We start from the raw sequence: 18,400 nt of genomic DNA, 5'->3' as shown, positions 1-18,400 counted from the left end.
GGTCCCTGGAAGAAAATATTTGAGATGGGGGTCCGCGGCCAAATACATATCATTTTGGGGGTCCTTGAACCTCTGAGCTATAGCAATGATTACTATTAGAATATAGTCTTCAGCAGGTCTGCAAGCCTGCAATGAACAATTACTTTCATTATCAATTCATCTGTCCATGACTTCAGTTAAGAAGTTAAGAACATGTCTCCTTGCTCCCTCCTCTTATTCCTTCTATTCTATCCCTTCAACCCTCTCACTTTACCTTCACTCCTCTCCTTTTCTTCCACCTCTCTCCTTTTTCATCCTCTCTTCCCGTCCCGTCATCCCTCCCTCCCTCCGTCCGTCCAGGGATGACAAGAAGGACGCGTTGAAGTTCTACACGGACCCCTCGTACTTCTTCAACCTGTGGAAGGAGAAGATGCTTCAGGCCACCGAGGACAAACGCAAGGAGAAGAGACGACAGAAGGTATGGAGAGAAAGGGAGGGGTGTGTGTGTGTGTGTGTGTGTGTGTGTGTGTGTGTGTGTGTGTGTGTGTGTGTGTGTGTGTGTGTGTGTGTGTGTGTGTGTGTGTGTGTGTGTGTGTGTGTGTGTGTGTGTGTGTGTGTGTGTGTGTGCGTGTGTGTGTGTGAATACGTGAGTGCATGTGTACTGTGTGACAGTCAGCACATGTTTCAAGTGGATTCATGTGTTTCTGTGTGTAACGCACACAATTCAGCCTGTGTGCGTGCGTGTAAAGGATGTGTGAATAAAGTTTTTCCCTGCCTACTTGTCATATTATTTTATTCCTATATTATATTTTTTTGTCTTTATTTAGCATTGCGTTGTCATGCTTCATTATGTAATTGGTTGCTAGTACAGCAGCACTTGGTCAGTCACCAAATGAGAATTATAATCAAAAGGTTAGCATTCTATACCAAATTAAAAATGTAAATGCCATACATGTTGATGCTATATTCTCTATATTGTCCTGATATTCCATTTCCAAGTATTGGTGGTGATTCAGTGAACTATCAAGCAATCGCCATGATGTTCCAATACAAACTTAGCTACGGGAAAATAAATATGAATATAAAATATGTTATATATGGATAGTTTTGTTACTGTTCTTGTGCACGAATGTGAAATTTGTCCTCTCCGTTTACCCATCTTAACTATAAGGAGCAGTTTTTATTATTATTACATAGCTACTAGTTTATTTTAGCTAGCTCGACAGTATATTGTATCTGTCACTGGAATTCTGTGATAGATTATTCCTCTTTCGAATCAGGCATTGCCTGATTCGAAACGACCGAAACATTGCATTTTAAATACATTTCTTTATATTTTACATTTCTTTTATAGTTCTTCTATATTTAAACTTCATTACTCCGACGCACCTGTACGTCCGTAGGTGTGTGCAAAAGGACATTTCTTTATCTTTTTAATCCTTCCCCTCAGCTCAAAGCCTCTTTGTATTGTCAAAAGAACCACCCAAGTGGAAAAACGGCGGCATTCCAAAAAATGACGACGCAAGACAAAAAAGGCTCAGATGCAAAACGTTTAATCTGGCTAATGCGTTTCGGCAGATTTTTATCTGTTATAGTTCTCTCTACAGCTGAGCGCTCAGAAGAATTATACTATATTTTTAATCATGGTTGTTTATATCTAAACTTTATATTTTTACCATCATTTAGTAGGCCTACTTATATAATACATTATGATATTGTGTTATGTTAGCCTGTAGCAGCCAAGATGTCTCAGCTAGGCCTGATAGCTATTGTTTTGGTGACAGCTTGTCCTTGAAGCAGCTAGTAATAACTATTGTCTGATCCCTGTGCTCGTTGCCGTACCACGACCTGAGTGTTATTGTACTTCTCCCTATGATATCATTTACATTAAAGCGTACCATCACCACCTAGAATATTGTCTCGACTCCTATTGCCTCATCAATTACTGATTGATCCAGAATTCCACGACAGCACCCACCCGCTCAGAAAGCACACTTTACCTCCTCTAGTTTGTAATAGTCTTATTATAATCTCTGGACAAGTGCTGCTGTATATACTGTATGTATGCCTTAGTATTCAATATGTTTTGTCTCTGCTCCCAACGTTAACAATGTATTTAATGCTTTCAAGGTTTGTTTTGTTTTGTTTGTTTGTTTGTTTGTTTTTAACTTCCCTCCCTTTTCCCCAATGGAAGCTCAGTAGAATCTAGCAGATATACGCCACAGAAAACCAAAGCGACCTCCAACCTGCCCTATCCGTCCTTAAGCGACCTCCAACCTGCCCTATCCGTCCTTAAGCGACCTCCAACCTGCCCTATCCGTCCTTAAGCGACCCAGACTGTCTTCTGCTACTTCACATCTCACTCTCGCCACCTTCCATTTACATCTTTACTTTTCTGTTCAGAGTTTTATAACGTTGCCTAATGTCTGAGGCCTATTGGCTTGGGAATAATATCCCCCGATTTAATAATACATTTTACCAGTGTGTTACTGGGGTTGGGATCCAGAACCGGAGGAACCCGATCCAAAATTGATCAAAACGGTTGAGAAATGTTTCCGGAACCGGTTTATCTTCAGAGCTGTCAGACCTCACTTTGAGAACCACTGCAATATGTATGCAATACTGTATGTATGATTGATGTAGGAATTATATGTAGGAATCGTTAAAAGGAATCGTTAAAATCCTAAAGGATCCCAACCCTATTGGTTGCTCAGGATAATCTACTCTGAACCGTGCCCTTATCTAAACATAATGCAGTGCACTAATGGAGGCAACCTACACCTTTTTACCCTGATTGCCCTGTGCTTCCCAGCTCTGGAACTCATGCTGTTGCTGGTTTTCCATCTTACCATGATGTTAATTGTAATTCAGGATAACTTGAAAGAGAAAGAAGCAAGCACTCATCAGATGAGTAGTTAGAAGTACATGTGTACCGGGTGCACAGTTCAGGCGGACATAGTTTCATAGAAAGTCTCACTTTAGTCCATTTAGGATCTGGTATTCCTCCTTGTAGTTCAGACCAAGACAAAAAAGAAGAAAGACATGCCATCTCCGGTTTACTTACTGTATCTGTGTGAAGTAGGTGGCTGCCTTTTTAGAACACTGGAAGCAGGTTGGAGTCTATTATTTCCAATGTAAGAGTGAACGTGAACACTGCTTCTGAACCTTCTTTAGCTCCATGGTCACTGAACCAAATATTGGACTCAATCGCCACAAGCTACACAATGTTCCGAACATTTTGACACTTGAAATGCTTTTTTCAGAGAGACATATCAGGAGAAAATCTACTTTGTTATCGACCTTCTCTGTCCCAGCAACTCACACTTACAAGATCTAGCACCAGTAAACATGGGACGTTCGCGAGATCTGCCGTCAGACTTAGATTTCACCTCTCGTAGCTAAACTTGGGATGGCAGATCCTTCTAAATATCCACCATCTTTGGTTCAGAGGCTAGTTATCCCTGGTAGGATGGAAAACCAGCAGTACCAGGAGTCTTGAGGACTGGAGTTGGGAACACTAAACCCAGTTTTCCTGGCATTGTTTTCCACACAGTTGACTAACCTCTCCTTTCACCACCCCAGCTTTCCACTCCCTCTATTTTCTCAGTTGAATCCACCAGGTTGTATTTTTCCATGTTTTCTTCTTCTCTCTCTGCTCATCTTTACCTCTGTCTCTCTCCCTCTGCTCTGTCTAACCCATGAGGTTTGGTGTGTATCTCCCATGTTCTCCATAGAGTTGTCCGGCTCACCCAGACAGGCCTCACTCCAGACAAGCCCCACCCAGGAGCCCCCTGTCCAGCTCTGTAAGACAATCCCCCTGCCCCACGACCCCCACCCCCTAACCTTTCACTATACTCCTGAACCCTGCACCCGATGTCACAGATTAGCAGACGCCTGTGGATACACACACTTATACAAACCCACACACACACACACACACACACACACACACACACACACACACACACACACACACACACACACACACACACACACACACACACAGTTGTGGCTAGCGACAAACACGCATGCTTGTATTACAATACTCGTGAGGACATCAGCATTTTAACGACAGTGTTGAAAATAGCTGGAAAATATCAGCACACATGCACACACACACACACACACACACACACACACACACACACACACACACACACACACACACAAACGAGCGCGCACACAAACACACACAGACTAGTGTGTAGAGACACAGAGTAAACAAGCACACACACACACACAGATGCAAATACAACTAGAAAATGTGCTCCTCGGAGCACAGGTCTCCGCCAGTACTGTTCCTGATTAATCCTGTCTTACCTCACTTCAAAAGATATAAATGATCTTTTGAAGTGACACACCTATTTATAGGTCTCTATTTCATCATGCGTCTCGCCAGCCAATCAAAGCACACCCTTTCAACATATTGTCACGTGTCACGTGAAGCTTGACCAATGTTAGCTTGGTGGACACACGGAAGGACGAGAACAAAAACATAGTCTCCTGGCGGAGACAATAATTGTAGACACACATGAGGTGACACATTTCCTCTCTCTTACACTCACCAAACCAGTGTGTACAGTACATGTATATGTGTGACCACACTGTCCCTTGTGTCTGCGTCAGTGTGTGTTTCCCTTTTCTGAGCTTTCCTCCATCCTTTTACTCACCATCTCTCCGGCCCTCCATGGCTTTAGCTCGGTCTGGTTTGATTTGGTTTGGATCCTGTCTTGTCTTCGTGGAGTCTGGGCGCCTTGCCCGCTGTCTACCAGTGTGTCTAAATGTGTAAGCCCTAATAGTGCGTAGAATAGGTGTGTGTGTGTGTGTGTGTGTGTGTGTGTGTGTGTGTGTGTGTGTGTGTGTGTGTGTGTGTGTGTGTGTGTGTGTGTGTGTGTGTGTGTGTGTGTGTGTGTGTGTGTGTGTGTGTGTGTGTGTGTGATAATGGAGATGGTGGTGGGTCTTCCTTCCTTCCTGTAACACTGAAACTGATCATCAGTTTCACTGCTTGTCTCCTTCCACCTTTCCGTATCTCTCTCTCTCTCTCCTTAATTTCTCCCTAATCCCTCTTTTCTTGCCTTCTGCCTGAGTTATATTTAGTTGCACACAAGGTGTCAGACTATCCAAAAATAGCCGATCTTGTAAATGTGCTATTTTTGGAGACGCGACACCTCCGCGCAACCAAGTATAACACAGGCTTTGCTGCTAACATTGCATTTAATCTCTATTTCTTTGTCTCTGTCTCTCTCCGTCTCTGTCTCTGTCTCTCTCTGTCCAGGAGCAGCAGAAACAGGTTGAGGATCCCAGCAGGGAGGTGAAGAAGGTCAGTCAGGAAGGAACAATACACACTTAAGCTAGAGAAAACGAGATTCTGTTTACACAAAAAAATGTGTTTTCGGGGGTTGGAACTGCTAAAAAGTGAAACCACCTCCCAGAGTGGAAATCTTTGTAAACAAACAAAACAGGGCGGGGGGGGGGGGGTTCTATTATGAACCCATACGTGATCATTCTGGCGTACGCTATTACTCACATTTCCAACGAAAGGCTCCTCTAGGGTTCATGTGGTTAAGGGCCTGGCTATAATGTGAGATTCACATTCAGTCACATCACATGATGACACTCTGTTGTCGGCACGTTGCAGGTACGTAAGGCTAGGAACCGCCGCCAGGAGTGGAACGTCCTGGCCTACGACAAAGAGTTCAGACCCGACGCCAGACTAACCCCGTCGCCCTACCATGGAATGTCCTCTGAAGGCTCTCTGTCCCCTGACAGCAGGTCTGGACACACACACACACACACACACACACACACACACACACACACACACACACACACACACACACACACACACACACATATTAATGGTTACATTCACTAAATCATGGCATATGTCTTCATGATGCAATAAGCATATCACTCAGTACTCTATGGGTACAAGTAAGAGCGTCTCCGCCATATGTGGCGGCTACCAATTATAGCAGAGACAGCACAGTGCTTTGCCAGCCTTTTCGCCTCCTTTTGGAGGCATCCCAAGTTGTTGACACACGCACACACACACACACACACACACACACACACACACACACACACACACACACACACACACACACACACACACACACACACACACACACACACACACACACACACACACACACACACGCGCACACACACACTGAAGCTTTATAGCATAAACTCACACTGTAATCCAGCTCTCTGCTGACCTCTGTTGGAGCAGGAGAGTAATGTAGGCAGTTTGAAACCAACTCTGACAATCATAGAGTTTCAAATCATAGAGATGTATTCATTTTCAAATACTCATACTTATTTGATTATGTTTATTTATTTTAAACTTTATTTACCCAGGGGAGATTGACTGAGTACTCCTTTTCAGCAACACCCTGCTTCTCATTCACACAACAATTACTAAATACTAAAATGTTGGTTGTCTAAACCGTAACGTACCTTTTGTATTTCCCTCTGATAACATTTTAAACAACAACATTCTGCTCTGCGTTGGGTGTGTCAATGCAATCACTGTGAACCACAGCCCCATGGGGTTTAATGCTTCAGTAATGTAATATCTACATTTTGATATTAATCTACAATGTGATATGCTATACTAATATTTCCATAGATAACCCACTATCATTAGAGTATTTAATAGTAGCTTGTAGAGCTGCAACTATCGAGTATCTTTTTAGCGATTCTATTAATTGTTTATTTTATTTTTGAAAGACGAATCAGCTCTGATTTTTCTTTAATACTCGACTAAATTGATAAGTCTGATTAACCACCGCCAGAATATACGCTATTTCATGGGTCTTCAACAGGGGGTCCTCAAAGTTACCATAGGGGGGCCGCCAAATCTCTGTGTGATAGGAACCTTTATTTGTATTTATTATTAATGTCTGACAATACACATAACATGAACACAACACTGATGTTGCTCTCAAACAAGTCTATGAAGCTATTTATGAAATCTATGAAAAAGTTTAATCTGCAACACAATTTTATACAATATGTAGTGGGGGATCCCATGCTTTATCTCTCTCTCAGCTAAGGGGTCATTATCCTGAAAAACATTGAAGACCCCTGCCCTATACTTTATTGTACAAAGATGTCGTGCAAAAATAGCTAATCGATTAGCTCCCTTAATCCATTAAAACAACGCATCTGTGTCATTTTAAGATTTCTTTGGCTATTCAAAAATAGCAGATCTAAGAAGCTCATAGCGACATTTGTAACTCAAATCTTTGCTTCTGGGGATTCTACAAATGTCTTCTAGATCCTTTTTTTTTTGTTGAAAAAAACGTATCTTGCTATAATCAGTGGTTCTCAAACTTTTTTATGTCAGGGATCACCCAAAATGACCCCGTCCATCTCAAAATATTTTGTTCCAGGGACCACCCCCCCCCCCACCAAAAGCAAATATTTGTGTTAAAAATGTTTGCTTTGAAAAAAAAAACATATATTCAAAGATTTGCACACATTTTCAGGATTTTTCAAAAATAGCAGATCTAGAATTATAGCATAGAATTATAACACGGCACTCGTGCCGTGCTATGAGCTTGTATATCTAATTTTCGAATAGCCAAAGAAATATAAAAATGGCACAGATGCGTTCCCGGATTGAATGGGTTAACTGCACCACCACACTAACCAACCAGTTAATCTGTCACTATAATCTCCTTCTCCCTCACAGATCCGTGGCGTCTGACTCGTACCCGGCCAGCCCCAACAACAACACCCAGCCGGCGGCGGGCGCGGCCCACCCCGCCGACCACCACACCCGGGACCTCATCAACGCGGCCGCGGCCGCCCAGACGCAGTCCCTGGACCGGGTGCTCCGGCCGCCCAACCAGCCGCCCGGGGCCGGGGCGGCCGCGGCCGGGGGCCGCCACGTGGCCTCCCTGGGCAGGGCCCCGTCAGGGCACGCCGCGGGAGGAGCGGGAGACCCCACGGTCAACGGACCCAGACAGCAGTCTGTCAAGGAGTACAGGGCCGCACACAGGTGAGGCTGAGGTCATCAGTGATTCTCAAACTGGAGCTTTCTCTGTTCCACAAACACACTCTCGTGAGATCTAGCACCGCCGGCAGTGGTGGAAAAAGTACTCAAATTCTTTACTTAAGTAAAAGTACCAATATTGCAATATAAAAATACTCTGTTACAAGTAAAAGTTCAGAATAAAAAATGTACTTGAGTAAAAGTACAAAAGTATTGGCATCAAAATGTACTTGAAGTACCAAAAGTAAAAGTACTAAATATTTGAAAATAGCAGATCTACAAGCTCACAACGCGTCGCGTTGTGAGCTTGTAGATCGGCTATTTTCAAATAGCCTATGTATAAAATAGGGCTAAAGTGGTTAATGTATGTTTCTTCATTATATCATAATTTATATCTGAAAAGTAACTAGTAACTAAAGTTTTCAAATAAATGTAGTGGAGTAAAAGTACAATATTTGCCTCTGAGATGTAGTGGAGTAGAAGTAAAAGTATTGGAAATTGGAAATACTCAAGTAAAGTACAAATACCTCAAAATTGTACTTAAGTACAGTACTTAAGTAAATGTACTTAGTTACTTTCCACCACTGAGCACCAGTATAACTTTCGCAAGATCTGCCGTCAGACGGCGCCCACGTAGGAGGCCATTTGGGTACCATTTCGCACCTAGTGGCGAAGCGTGGGGTGGCGTGTCTTCCTAAACTAAACATCTTTGGCTCAAGGTCACCGAATCTGTGGAGGTTTACGGGTCATACAGCTGTGTGTGTCTTTGATTGATTGAATACTTTAAAACAGTTTGCAAAAAGTATAGAGCTGCAGTTATACACAAATGCTAAAAGGATAACACAAAAAGCCCTGAGGGCTTGTTTCCATTGTGGTCCTGTGAATTCAATTCATCAAGAAATGTAAAGACATACAATAATAATACTATACAAGAGATCATTAGCAATAGGTGCAGGAAAAGGATATTAACTGAAAAACAGTGGGGGGTAATTTATTTTAGCAATCTAGAGAAGACTTGTCAAGGTTCTCTTTTATGGCGGTTTTGAAGGAGGGTAGGGATTCGCACTTTTTGATGGCACTCACTCTCTCTCTCTCTCTCTCTCTCTCTCTCTCTCTCTCTCTCTCTCCCTCCATCCCAACAGTGGCCAGCCCTCCTCCATCCCAGAGTACTACATCCCCCCGGCGCCTCCCCCTCCCCCTCCCACCATCCCCTCCGCCCAGACGGCCTTCGACCCCACCGCCGCCGGCGGCCAGCCCCCCGCCCCTCCCCCCGCCCCCTCCTCCGCCGCCCCGGCCTCCGCCCTCCCCTCCTCCTCCCGCCCATACTCCCCCTCCCCTCCCCCGCCCCCCGCCAACTACGTCCCCTCCCCCGCCCACCCCCCGTCGGGCGCCCCGCCCGCCGCCCCGCCCCCGCCGCCCCCCGGGATGCCCCCTGGCGCCTACCCGCTCCCCCACCCGTCCCAGCTCCTCCACCACGCGTCCCCGGGCGGCGTGGACGGCGCCCTGCCCTCCACCCGGAAGGCTGCCGCCGCCATGCTGGGGATGATGCCGATGAGCGACGCCCGCTCCGACCTGCTGGCCGCCATACGCAGAGGTCAGTACAGTGTGTGTGTGAGCACCATAGAGGTATAATATAACTAGAGGGCGGATTGCCCCGCCCCCAGCTATCATTTCAATGAATGTGCTCAGTGGCGTTTTGAAGCACCCGGAAGCCTGCCGGAAGTAGAATTATTGGTTCGATTTTGACCACACATAGAGTTATGAGCATGCGCTTGGGTAGCACTTGCTATGCATCCTATGTGTATAACTAGAAGCTCGCCCCCGCTACGCGGGGGCTCGCGTCTAGCCCGCGGCCACGCCCACATAGCGCCCGCGGCCACTTGGCAACTCATATAAGTGGCGTAGCGTCATGAGGGTCAGTGGGGCCGTGGCTCGGTCAGTGAAGACCCTGTAGTGCGGATGATGTGGCATAGAGGGGCAGATTGTAAATCCCCAGAGGAAACATCCGTGGGCTACCATTGGTTCAGCGATGTGTGCGGTCGCCCTGCGGCCCCTCCTCCTCCACCAATGTGCAGTATTGAGAGCCCTGACGTCACAACAATTGGAGCGATGGGCACTGCACTGTGGTTGGTTAGGGTACACCTAGGGCCCAGGTAGAACCCAGTTAAAGCCTGCATGGGCAAACCCAGGTAGGACCCGCCTTGGTCCCACATAAACATGGGTAGTTGGGGCCCACCTAAGGGCCAGGTAGAAGCTACTTATAGCCTGCATGGGCATCGCAGTTGGGACTGAAGTGGATGCCGCTGACATTGCTGACATGGGGTCCATATGGTTTAGCCCACCTTGAAACCATATGGGAACTACGCTGGCATGCTGGCTGTAATGCAAACGCTGCATCATACCTGCAGTGTGTAGTTTGATGTTGTGTGTGTAGCAGATATACCTGCAGTGTGTAGATCAATGTCCATATGAAAGTCAATGGCCAGCAGTGTTTTTTTTCCCCAGCAGAGTTTCTAGTGTCTCCGTCTCTCTCTGGAAGAGGTTGCACATGAACTCTGCAGCCGCACTGAGGCGCTCCAACACAAACACTCTGACATTAAGCTGCTTCACACAACAAACATCAGCACGACGCTGCTGTTTGTCCAAAAGACACAATATGTCCTCTCCCACCGACGTCATGTGTTCATTTATCGACAGCCGTACAGACTCCTTTTGACACATTTTACCTCGTTTATCCAGCTCTCACTGACTCATCGGGCTGTTATTTTGCTGCGATCAAGTCAACGATGTGAGACGGACGGACAGGGGGTGAAACATAGTCTTGCGCCATGCCTTTCGGCCTGGCGGAGACAATAAAAAAAGGAAAGTAAAGGAAATTAGCATTTCTGCAACAAAAGTAGTCAACAAACTATACTATGAAAACATGGGCCACATTGTCAAAGAATGTAAGAAAGAGGCAGTCATGTAGAAAATAGCCGATCTACAAGCTTACAAAGCCTCTCAACGTGAGGCGTTTTGAGCTTGTAGATCGGCTATTTTCACAATATGTACTTGTGGAACGGAGTCAAACAGAATGGGGGGGTCCCCAGATCAAGTGATTGCACAGCCGCTGCAGGCATGACAACCACGTTAGCGTTAGCGACATGGCAGCTATCACAGCGCCCTGTCCGTCGTCGCTGGGACTAACTGTGATGGCTACAGCAGTAACAGCAAGCTGTCTGCGATGCCATTGTCTGGAGACTGCTCTTAGCGTGACACGACCAATGAGAGTGAGCGCTGTAGTTGTTGCTAAGATACGGTGGCGTCTCTGCCCCATAGCTTGTAGATCTCTCACGCATGATTGGCGTAGGCTGCGTTGCCAGGTCTGACTGTTTGTATAAGCGATTTTGGGCTTATTTGGGTGCACTTTTGGGCTCGTTTCCATAGACCACGGCAGCGCTTATTTCTTTCCCGTGACCGATGTGGCAAAAAAAGTGCAAAACGAACCATCCGGAAGTAAATTGCGAGATGAAATATATAGCACTTTTTCATTATTAGAGAAGGAGACACATGTGAAGGTTGAAAATGAAAGGTAGGAGATTATATAGTTTTTCATGAGGGATTTTTGTAGCAAGTTGTGAGAGAATTGGGCCACTCCTGTGGGCGGGGGGCTGATTAGAACCATTGGGGTTTGAAAGGAGACGCTCTCTGTTTGAGTGATAAGATGCATCATCAACAAACATATAAAGCATTATAATCTGCCCATAACCCTGTATAATCTGATTTATAAGAGCTCATAAATACTCATGATGCCTTATAACTATAACCATAACTCATTATAAGGCCTTTTATAATGACTTATAAATATCAAGTGTTATAATACTTCATAATTGCTGCCCAATTGGTAACAAATTGCCATGCATCCCAAATTCATTCTCATAGTTATAATCCATTATAATCAATTGATAATGCTTTATTATCACTGTTATAATGTGTCATAACCATTATAATGCATTATCATAATGCATTATACTATGATTATGAGGTATTATCAGTGGTCATTTGTTACTTTATGATCATTTTATAAGGCTTTTTTATCACGTTTATAATACCATATTATCACTTATAAGGCATTATACTGTGATTATAAGTTATTATAAAGTGAACATTTGTGACATTATGATCATTTTATAAGGTGTTATTATTACATTTGTATCGCTTTTAAGTCACTGTTATAATGCATTATAATTACTGTTATAATGCATTACACTATGATCATAAGTTATTATAAGTGGCCATGTGTTACTTTATGATAATCTAATAATGCTGTATTATAACATATAAAATGCCTTATACTCACTGTTATAACGCATTATAATCACAGTTATAATGCATTAGAAGGGATAATAAGGCATTTTGACAGTGATTATAATGCATTATAGCAGTGATATAAAGGATTGATTATAATGGATTATAACAATGAGAATACATTTTGGGTTGCATAGCAAGTGTTACCAAGTGGGTAGCAATTATGAAGTATTATAATACTTGACATTATAAGTCATTATAACATGCTGTATAGAGTGTTATGATTGCGTTATACGTTGTTATGAATATTTATAACTGTAATCATCACGTGTTATAAGCATAATACAATGCATTAATACTTGAATGTATAAGTCATTATAACAAGCTTTATAATGTGTTATGGTTATGCTTGTAAAGCATTATGATTATTTATAAGCTCTTATAAATATGATTATAAAGGATTATGATCAGCATTACAATGCCTTATAAGTATGTGTATAATGCGTTATACACATGGGATGCATAGCAAGTGCTACCCCTTTTTGCATTCTACGGCAGCCTGTGTGTCTAGGATTGAATGTGAGATATTTATTAAATACACTCGAGATGCCTATGTATATGTAAATGCATATGTATTTATGTATAATATGTTTACATATTTATATCTATATATATATATAAATATCTCTCAGTATGTTTTGCTCGCGCATGTATTTCTCCCCGCCTGCAGTTCCAGCTTTGGCCACTGGGGTGGCAGCTTCAATGTTTCTCAGCAACTCTGGGGGCTTGGTGAGCACTAGGTTGTCCTCACGTATAGGAGGGTATAGGAAGGAAATCATGGGAAAATATCTGAAAGACCCGTTTTGTGACTTTTGTGATTGTCACTAAAACTATAGGGATGATACTGTGTACCGATTTGTGTGATGTTTGGATACAATCTGTAGGAGTACTGTCAACATTTTTTTTTGCAAAAAGCAGCCTCCTGGTGGCGCTATAACAGGCCCATGTAAAACATTTGGGGCAGAGGTTCTGAATTGGCATCCAGGGAGTGTGTGTGCACAGTTTCGCTGCGATGACGGACACGCGCACAGACAGGGTGCAAGGGTCTCGTTAAAACATAGTCATTCCTAAGTCAATAATTTGATGACCGGCAGAGTCTCCGGTAGGAGACCCAATTGACCTGCATGTGAGTCTCCTACTGGAGACTCTGCAACATGATTGACTTAGGAATGTGACAAAAACTAAATAGGCTCCAAGAATTCAAGGCTTCATGGGGTGTGTAATTGTTAGAAAATGTGTTATTTCTTTGGGTGAACTACTCCTTTAAAGGTTATGCTTAGGATTTATGGTTAGGGGCAGAAATAGAGTTAGGGTAGAGGTTAGTCTTAGGGTCTACCTTAAGATTTCAGCAAATTTCAGTCATGAGGCGCTTGCGCAGAGTTTCATAAGCAACCCTTAAATTTTAAAGGACCAATTTACCCATTTTCAACCTATCTTCATATAATTGGACATCACTAATGCTCATTATAAGATGGAACCATGTTTGGCTATTCACTCTGTGTCTCAGAGGAGGGCTGTGGACAGTTCAGAAACCCGCCTACCAGTGACATAAAAAAGAAACTGCCTTCCGATGATGTCACTGGTAGGCAGGTTTGATTGGCTCATCAGCAGGTTTGAACCGGAAACACACATGACACTTTCACATGTGTTTCCAGTTCAAATCGTCTGCTGATGAGCCAATCAAACGGAGCTATGGGAAAATGAACTGGAACAGGAAACAGCTATGTCACTTTCTGAAAACTGAGACTACAGTTATGCACAGAGCCTATTGCTTACGACACTCCAGAGGTGGGACAAATCTTTTGTCAGTACAAGTGTTTTGCCAGTACAAGTAAGTCTTTGCTCTCGAGTCCTAAGTCAAGACAGGCAAAGTCCCAATTAAAGTCCAAGTCCTAAACTTTTAGTTTCGAGTCCCAAAGAAATCCTAAGCTTGTTGGAAGGTAATCTTTCAAGAACAGATTCAAAGCTGCGCTATTGCATCTGTCAGGAGGGCGATTCAGAAGGTGTGAACATTGGCATACACTGGAAACAAACCCAAACTCATTCAACAATGGCGTCCTCGGAGCCGACAACACCGCGGAAAGTTAAAAACATTTGAACTTGTTCTTCCATTATGGAAACAATAATTATAAACAAACAAACATGGAGTTATAAACAAAATTATCTATGTTCCGTGGGAGAAATGTCCACATGTGTGTTGATGTTCTTAGTTAGAATGAATAGGTAGGCAAATGCAGAAGGAGGGAGCGCACACATGTGTTGATGAGGTGCTGGCCACGGCAGGTAATAGTATTGACAAAGGGTTAGGTTGTTAGTTAGAATGAAAACATAGGCGCCCCATCAGAAGAGTAGGGCTTAGGGCGGACCAAACGGGCAAACACCCTGTTATCAACATTCTATTGGGCGGTCCCCCCTGAGTCAAATTCAAACGAAAAAAACAGCAGAGGGTGCTGTTTTTTCCTTTTTTTGACGATGGGTTCCCAGATTGGTTGGAGGGTATCAGGTGACTTGAAAAGACTTGAAGTCTCAAGTCAAGAGATGGCTCAAGACAAGAGTAGTCCAAGCCGAGTCCAAGTATTTTTTGTATTGAGTCCTTCTAGGACTCTAGGGCATTGGTTCTCAAAGTGGGGTCCGGGGACCCCTAGGGGTACTTGAGGGGGTTCCAGGGGGTCCCCAGCTAAATGATGGACAGGAACCAAATGGACCCTTATGGGTCTGTAACTCTGAGAGTGTACAAATGGAACCAAATGGACCCTAACGGGTCCATTTGGTTCCATTTGTACACTCTCAGAGTTAAATTAACATTGATTTTACAATATGAATTGGGGTCCCAGAGGTATAAATGCCATTAAATGGGGGTCCGTAGCCCTAATGCATGTCAAACTGGTGGTCCTTGAAATTCAAATGGTTGAGAAAAACTGCTAGAGCCGTAAAAAAAAAACCTCCTCTTATGGGGGTCCCTGGCATATCTTTTGAAATGGGGGTCCGCGGGCTAATAAGTGTCAATTTGGGGGTCCTTGACATGAAAAAGTTTGAGAACCACTGCTCTAGGGGGCACTCTATAACAACCTCTCCTTCTCCTCCTCCTCCCAGGCATCCAGCTGAGGAAGGTGCAGGAGCAGCGAGAGCAGGAGGCCAAGCGGGAGCCGGTGGGCAACGACGTGGCCACCATCTTGTCCCGACGCATCGCCGTGGAGTACAGCGAGTCCGACGACGACTCGGACCCCGACGAGAACGAGTGGTCCGACTAGGACACAGAGGGAAGGGGGTGGTCCGGCTGGGGAACAGAGAGGGAGGGGTGGTCCACCTGAGGAACAGAGAGGGAGGGGTGGTCCGACCGGGACGCAGAGGGAAGGAGAGAACGAGGGGAAGGAAACAACAGGGTTTGGGGGGGGGTGGGGGGGTGGTGCCTGGGTGAGAAGAAAAAACAGAGGAAGAAGAGGGGTGGGCGAAAATATGAGTTGGAGATGAGAGTGGATAAGAGAGAGAGAGAGAAGGGGGTGTGTTAAAGTTGAGTGTGGGGAATGTGGGAGGTCAGGGGTTACTTTTCTGACGTTTGGGTGGAGTTGAAGCAGGCGAGACACAGGTGGAGTGTTGTCTTATTATGCCTAATTTACGATCCGTAGTACGTCAGTGACTCACAGCCAAAAAACAGCTGACCTACAAGTTTACAACGCGGCGTGAAATGGTAAATGGTGCATTTATATAGCCATGGCGCTTTACAATGATTGTGCATTTACATTCACCCATTCACACACCGATGGCGGAGGAAACCATAAACCTGCTCATCGGGAGCAATTAGGGGTTCAGCGTCTTGCTCGAGGACACTTCGACAGTAACTCTGGGGGAGCCCGCGATCGAACTGGGAACCTTTCGGTTTCCAAGCGGCCGCTCTACCTCCTGTCGTGAGCTTGTGGATCGGCTATTTGCGGCGAGCGGCACAGTCGTGCAAAGTATAAATCAGGCTTTTTAGTCATTAACAATTTAATTAACTCCGGAGTAGACGCAGTCAGTCATGCACACATACTGTAGATACACACACACACACACACACACACGTGTACATGTGCTGCGGCACACGTGCCCCGATCTATTTAAAGACCGCCGCGGCCCCCTCTCTCTGAACGCTGAGAGCTCTCACGGCAACAGGTTCAGCGATTTCCGCACACTTGGTTGTTGCCACTGACGACGGCCACTTCACTTCTGGAAGCCACGTGCCGTGTGGGGGTGTGTGGGCACCCAGGGGACACACACACACACATACATGCACCGCTTCAACGCCACCCGCCTCCCAACCACTCAGTTTTAAACAATAACAATCATTAGCGCGAAACAAAGCACACACCCAAACCCAAACCCTCCCTCTCTCTCCACACACGTGTGAAAGATAATTAGCAGCAATACAACAAACAGGCTCTCCTGGCACAAACTGTATGGTAGGTGTGACCCCCCCCTAATGAATACAGGGGAGCGTGTTTGTTTACAAAACACATGGTATAGCACAAATTAAAAAGAGAATTATAATGAATTATTATAGTGCAATCTTTAACGTTTCTGCCAAATGCTGAGAAAGAATTTATGAAAAGCAAAGTCAGGCAAAACTCCTTAAGAAGGGTCACTCTTCTCTGCTAGGGTGTGCCTGTTTGCGAAACAAGCGCTCCCTCTCTAACTCGTACAGTAAAGACAATGTATAGACATTGTCACCTAGATAAGATAATTAAACGTGATGGCAAAACTCCACCCAGACTGGGGGGCGGGGCTATACGCAGGATTGGGTAAACTAACGCTCACATGCCTGAACTGTGTTTCCAGTTTAACGTTAGTAATGTTCCATTGAAACATTGAATAGCGTAGCAAGCGTGGGCACGTTTTTACTTGAGTCTCGTGTGTAGCCAGACAATCGGAGATCTCCGTCTATACCGATAACGTCGGATGACATCTATATTCAATGTAGGCAGAGGTGACATAAAAAAAAAAGTAGCGGGTGGGCGAAAATAAGCTTCCACTTAAGCCCCATTTCCAAAATAGGGAAAAAAGTGGATCTACCATGTTAGACTGTAAAAAATATGGACGAAAGGAACCACCACGTGATCCATTGGTTTCTACAGACGCCTTTTGGAGACACTATTTTCCGCTACTCTATAGCCCCTACATTGAAGTTAGATTTCTCCGATCTCCGGTCTAGTCTGGCCGTACGCCAGACTAGTTTTACTTTAATCATTTCTAACTTGAACCTGAACATTTCAAGCCAAGTGACAGTGTGCTGTGTGGTATTATTGCTCGTATATATACAGTTAAGTGAAACTAATCATCCCCGATCTGAGGTCAAAAGGTCAACGTGCGCTCGCTCATAATGACCTTCATCATCGCCTCGTTAACCACAAACTCTTGACCATTATCCTGTTTCTTCTTCTACTGTCTTTGTGAATGCAGGCCCACCGGTGTCTTTAAATACATTATGTTTTAAGAGGCTAATATCTATAATCTATTATCCGTTTTTTCGGTATCGGTTTGGGCTAACCCTCTCTTAAGAGGTTAAATGGACTGTAGTGATTTTTTCTTTTTATTAATGTATATTTAAAAAAAGATGTGCTGCGGTGAGTTTTTGTTTTTACGACTATGATTTCATCAAATTTTTAGAAAGACATAATATTATTTCAAATAAACACAAAGGTCACAACGGCAAGAAACCAGCAAGAAAACAAGCCTTGATCCCATCAGTCAGAGAGTTTTACCCCTCCCCCGCTAACTCTCATTCAAAGAATCCATCTGTAATATTATGACAAGGGAAAAAATGTGGATTTATCATTAAATGTTGCAATCTCCAAGTGTAAGTTTCACATTTCAAATGCTGTACTTCAAAAGCAAGCTCTGTTTGTGTTTTTGGTTTTAAAACAATGCAACTTTTGTTATTTTTAGCCAACCAGTCCAAATTCCTGGTATTCTAATGTATCTGTGGTGTACCCTGGGAAATGTAGTGCCCTATACATCCATTTTGTAGTAACACAGGATACATGACATCAATTCTTAAAATAACCTGTATTATTTTTGTTGTTGTAGAGTTGTACA

General features: G+C 44.1%; 1 protein-coding gene across 1 annotated transcript in view; it reads left to right on the top strand.

Annotated features, from left to right (window-relative positions):
- LOC311034674 (actin-binding protein WASF3) overlaps positions 1-15,582 on the top strand; it is a gene marked incomplete at its 3' end in the record, with an annotated part of 68,982 nt that extends 53,400 nt beyond the window's left edge. The window contains exons 5-11 of the mRNA XM_084042610.1: positions 340-457; positions 3,714-3,782; positions 5,255-5,299; positions 5,618-5,751; positions 7,682-7,990; positions 9,127-9,578; positions 15,425-15,582. Of these exons, the coding sequence (XP_083898736.1) occupies positions 340-457; positions 3,714-3,782; positions 5,255-5,299; positions 5,618-5,751; positions 7,682-7,990; positions 9,127-9,578; positions 15,425-15,582 (1,285 nt within the window). The remainder of the gene's footprint in view (positions 1-339; positions 458-3,713; positions 3,783-5,254; positions 5,300-5,617; positions 5,752-7,681; positions 7,991-9,126; positions 9,579-15,424) is intronic.
- Positions 15,583-18,400: the final 2,818 nt, after the last annotated feature.

Source organism: Gymnoscopelus microlampas (genome assembly GCF_963454915.1).
Source record: "Gymnoscopelus microlampas genome assembly, chromosome: 19".
Taxonomy (NCBI): Eukaryota; Metazoa; Chordata; class Actinopteri; order Myctophiformes; family Myctophidae; genus Gymnoscopelus; species Gymnoscopelus microlampas.
Note: the sequence above shows the minus strand (reverse complement) of the source record. Positions and strands in the feature narration are given on the sequence as shown.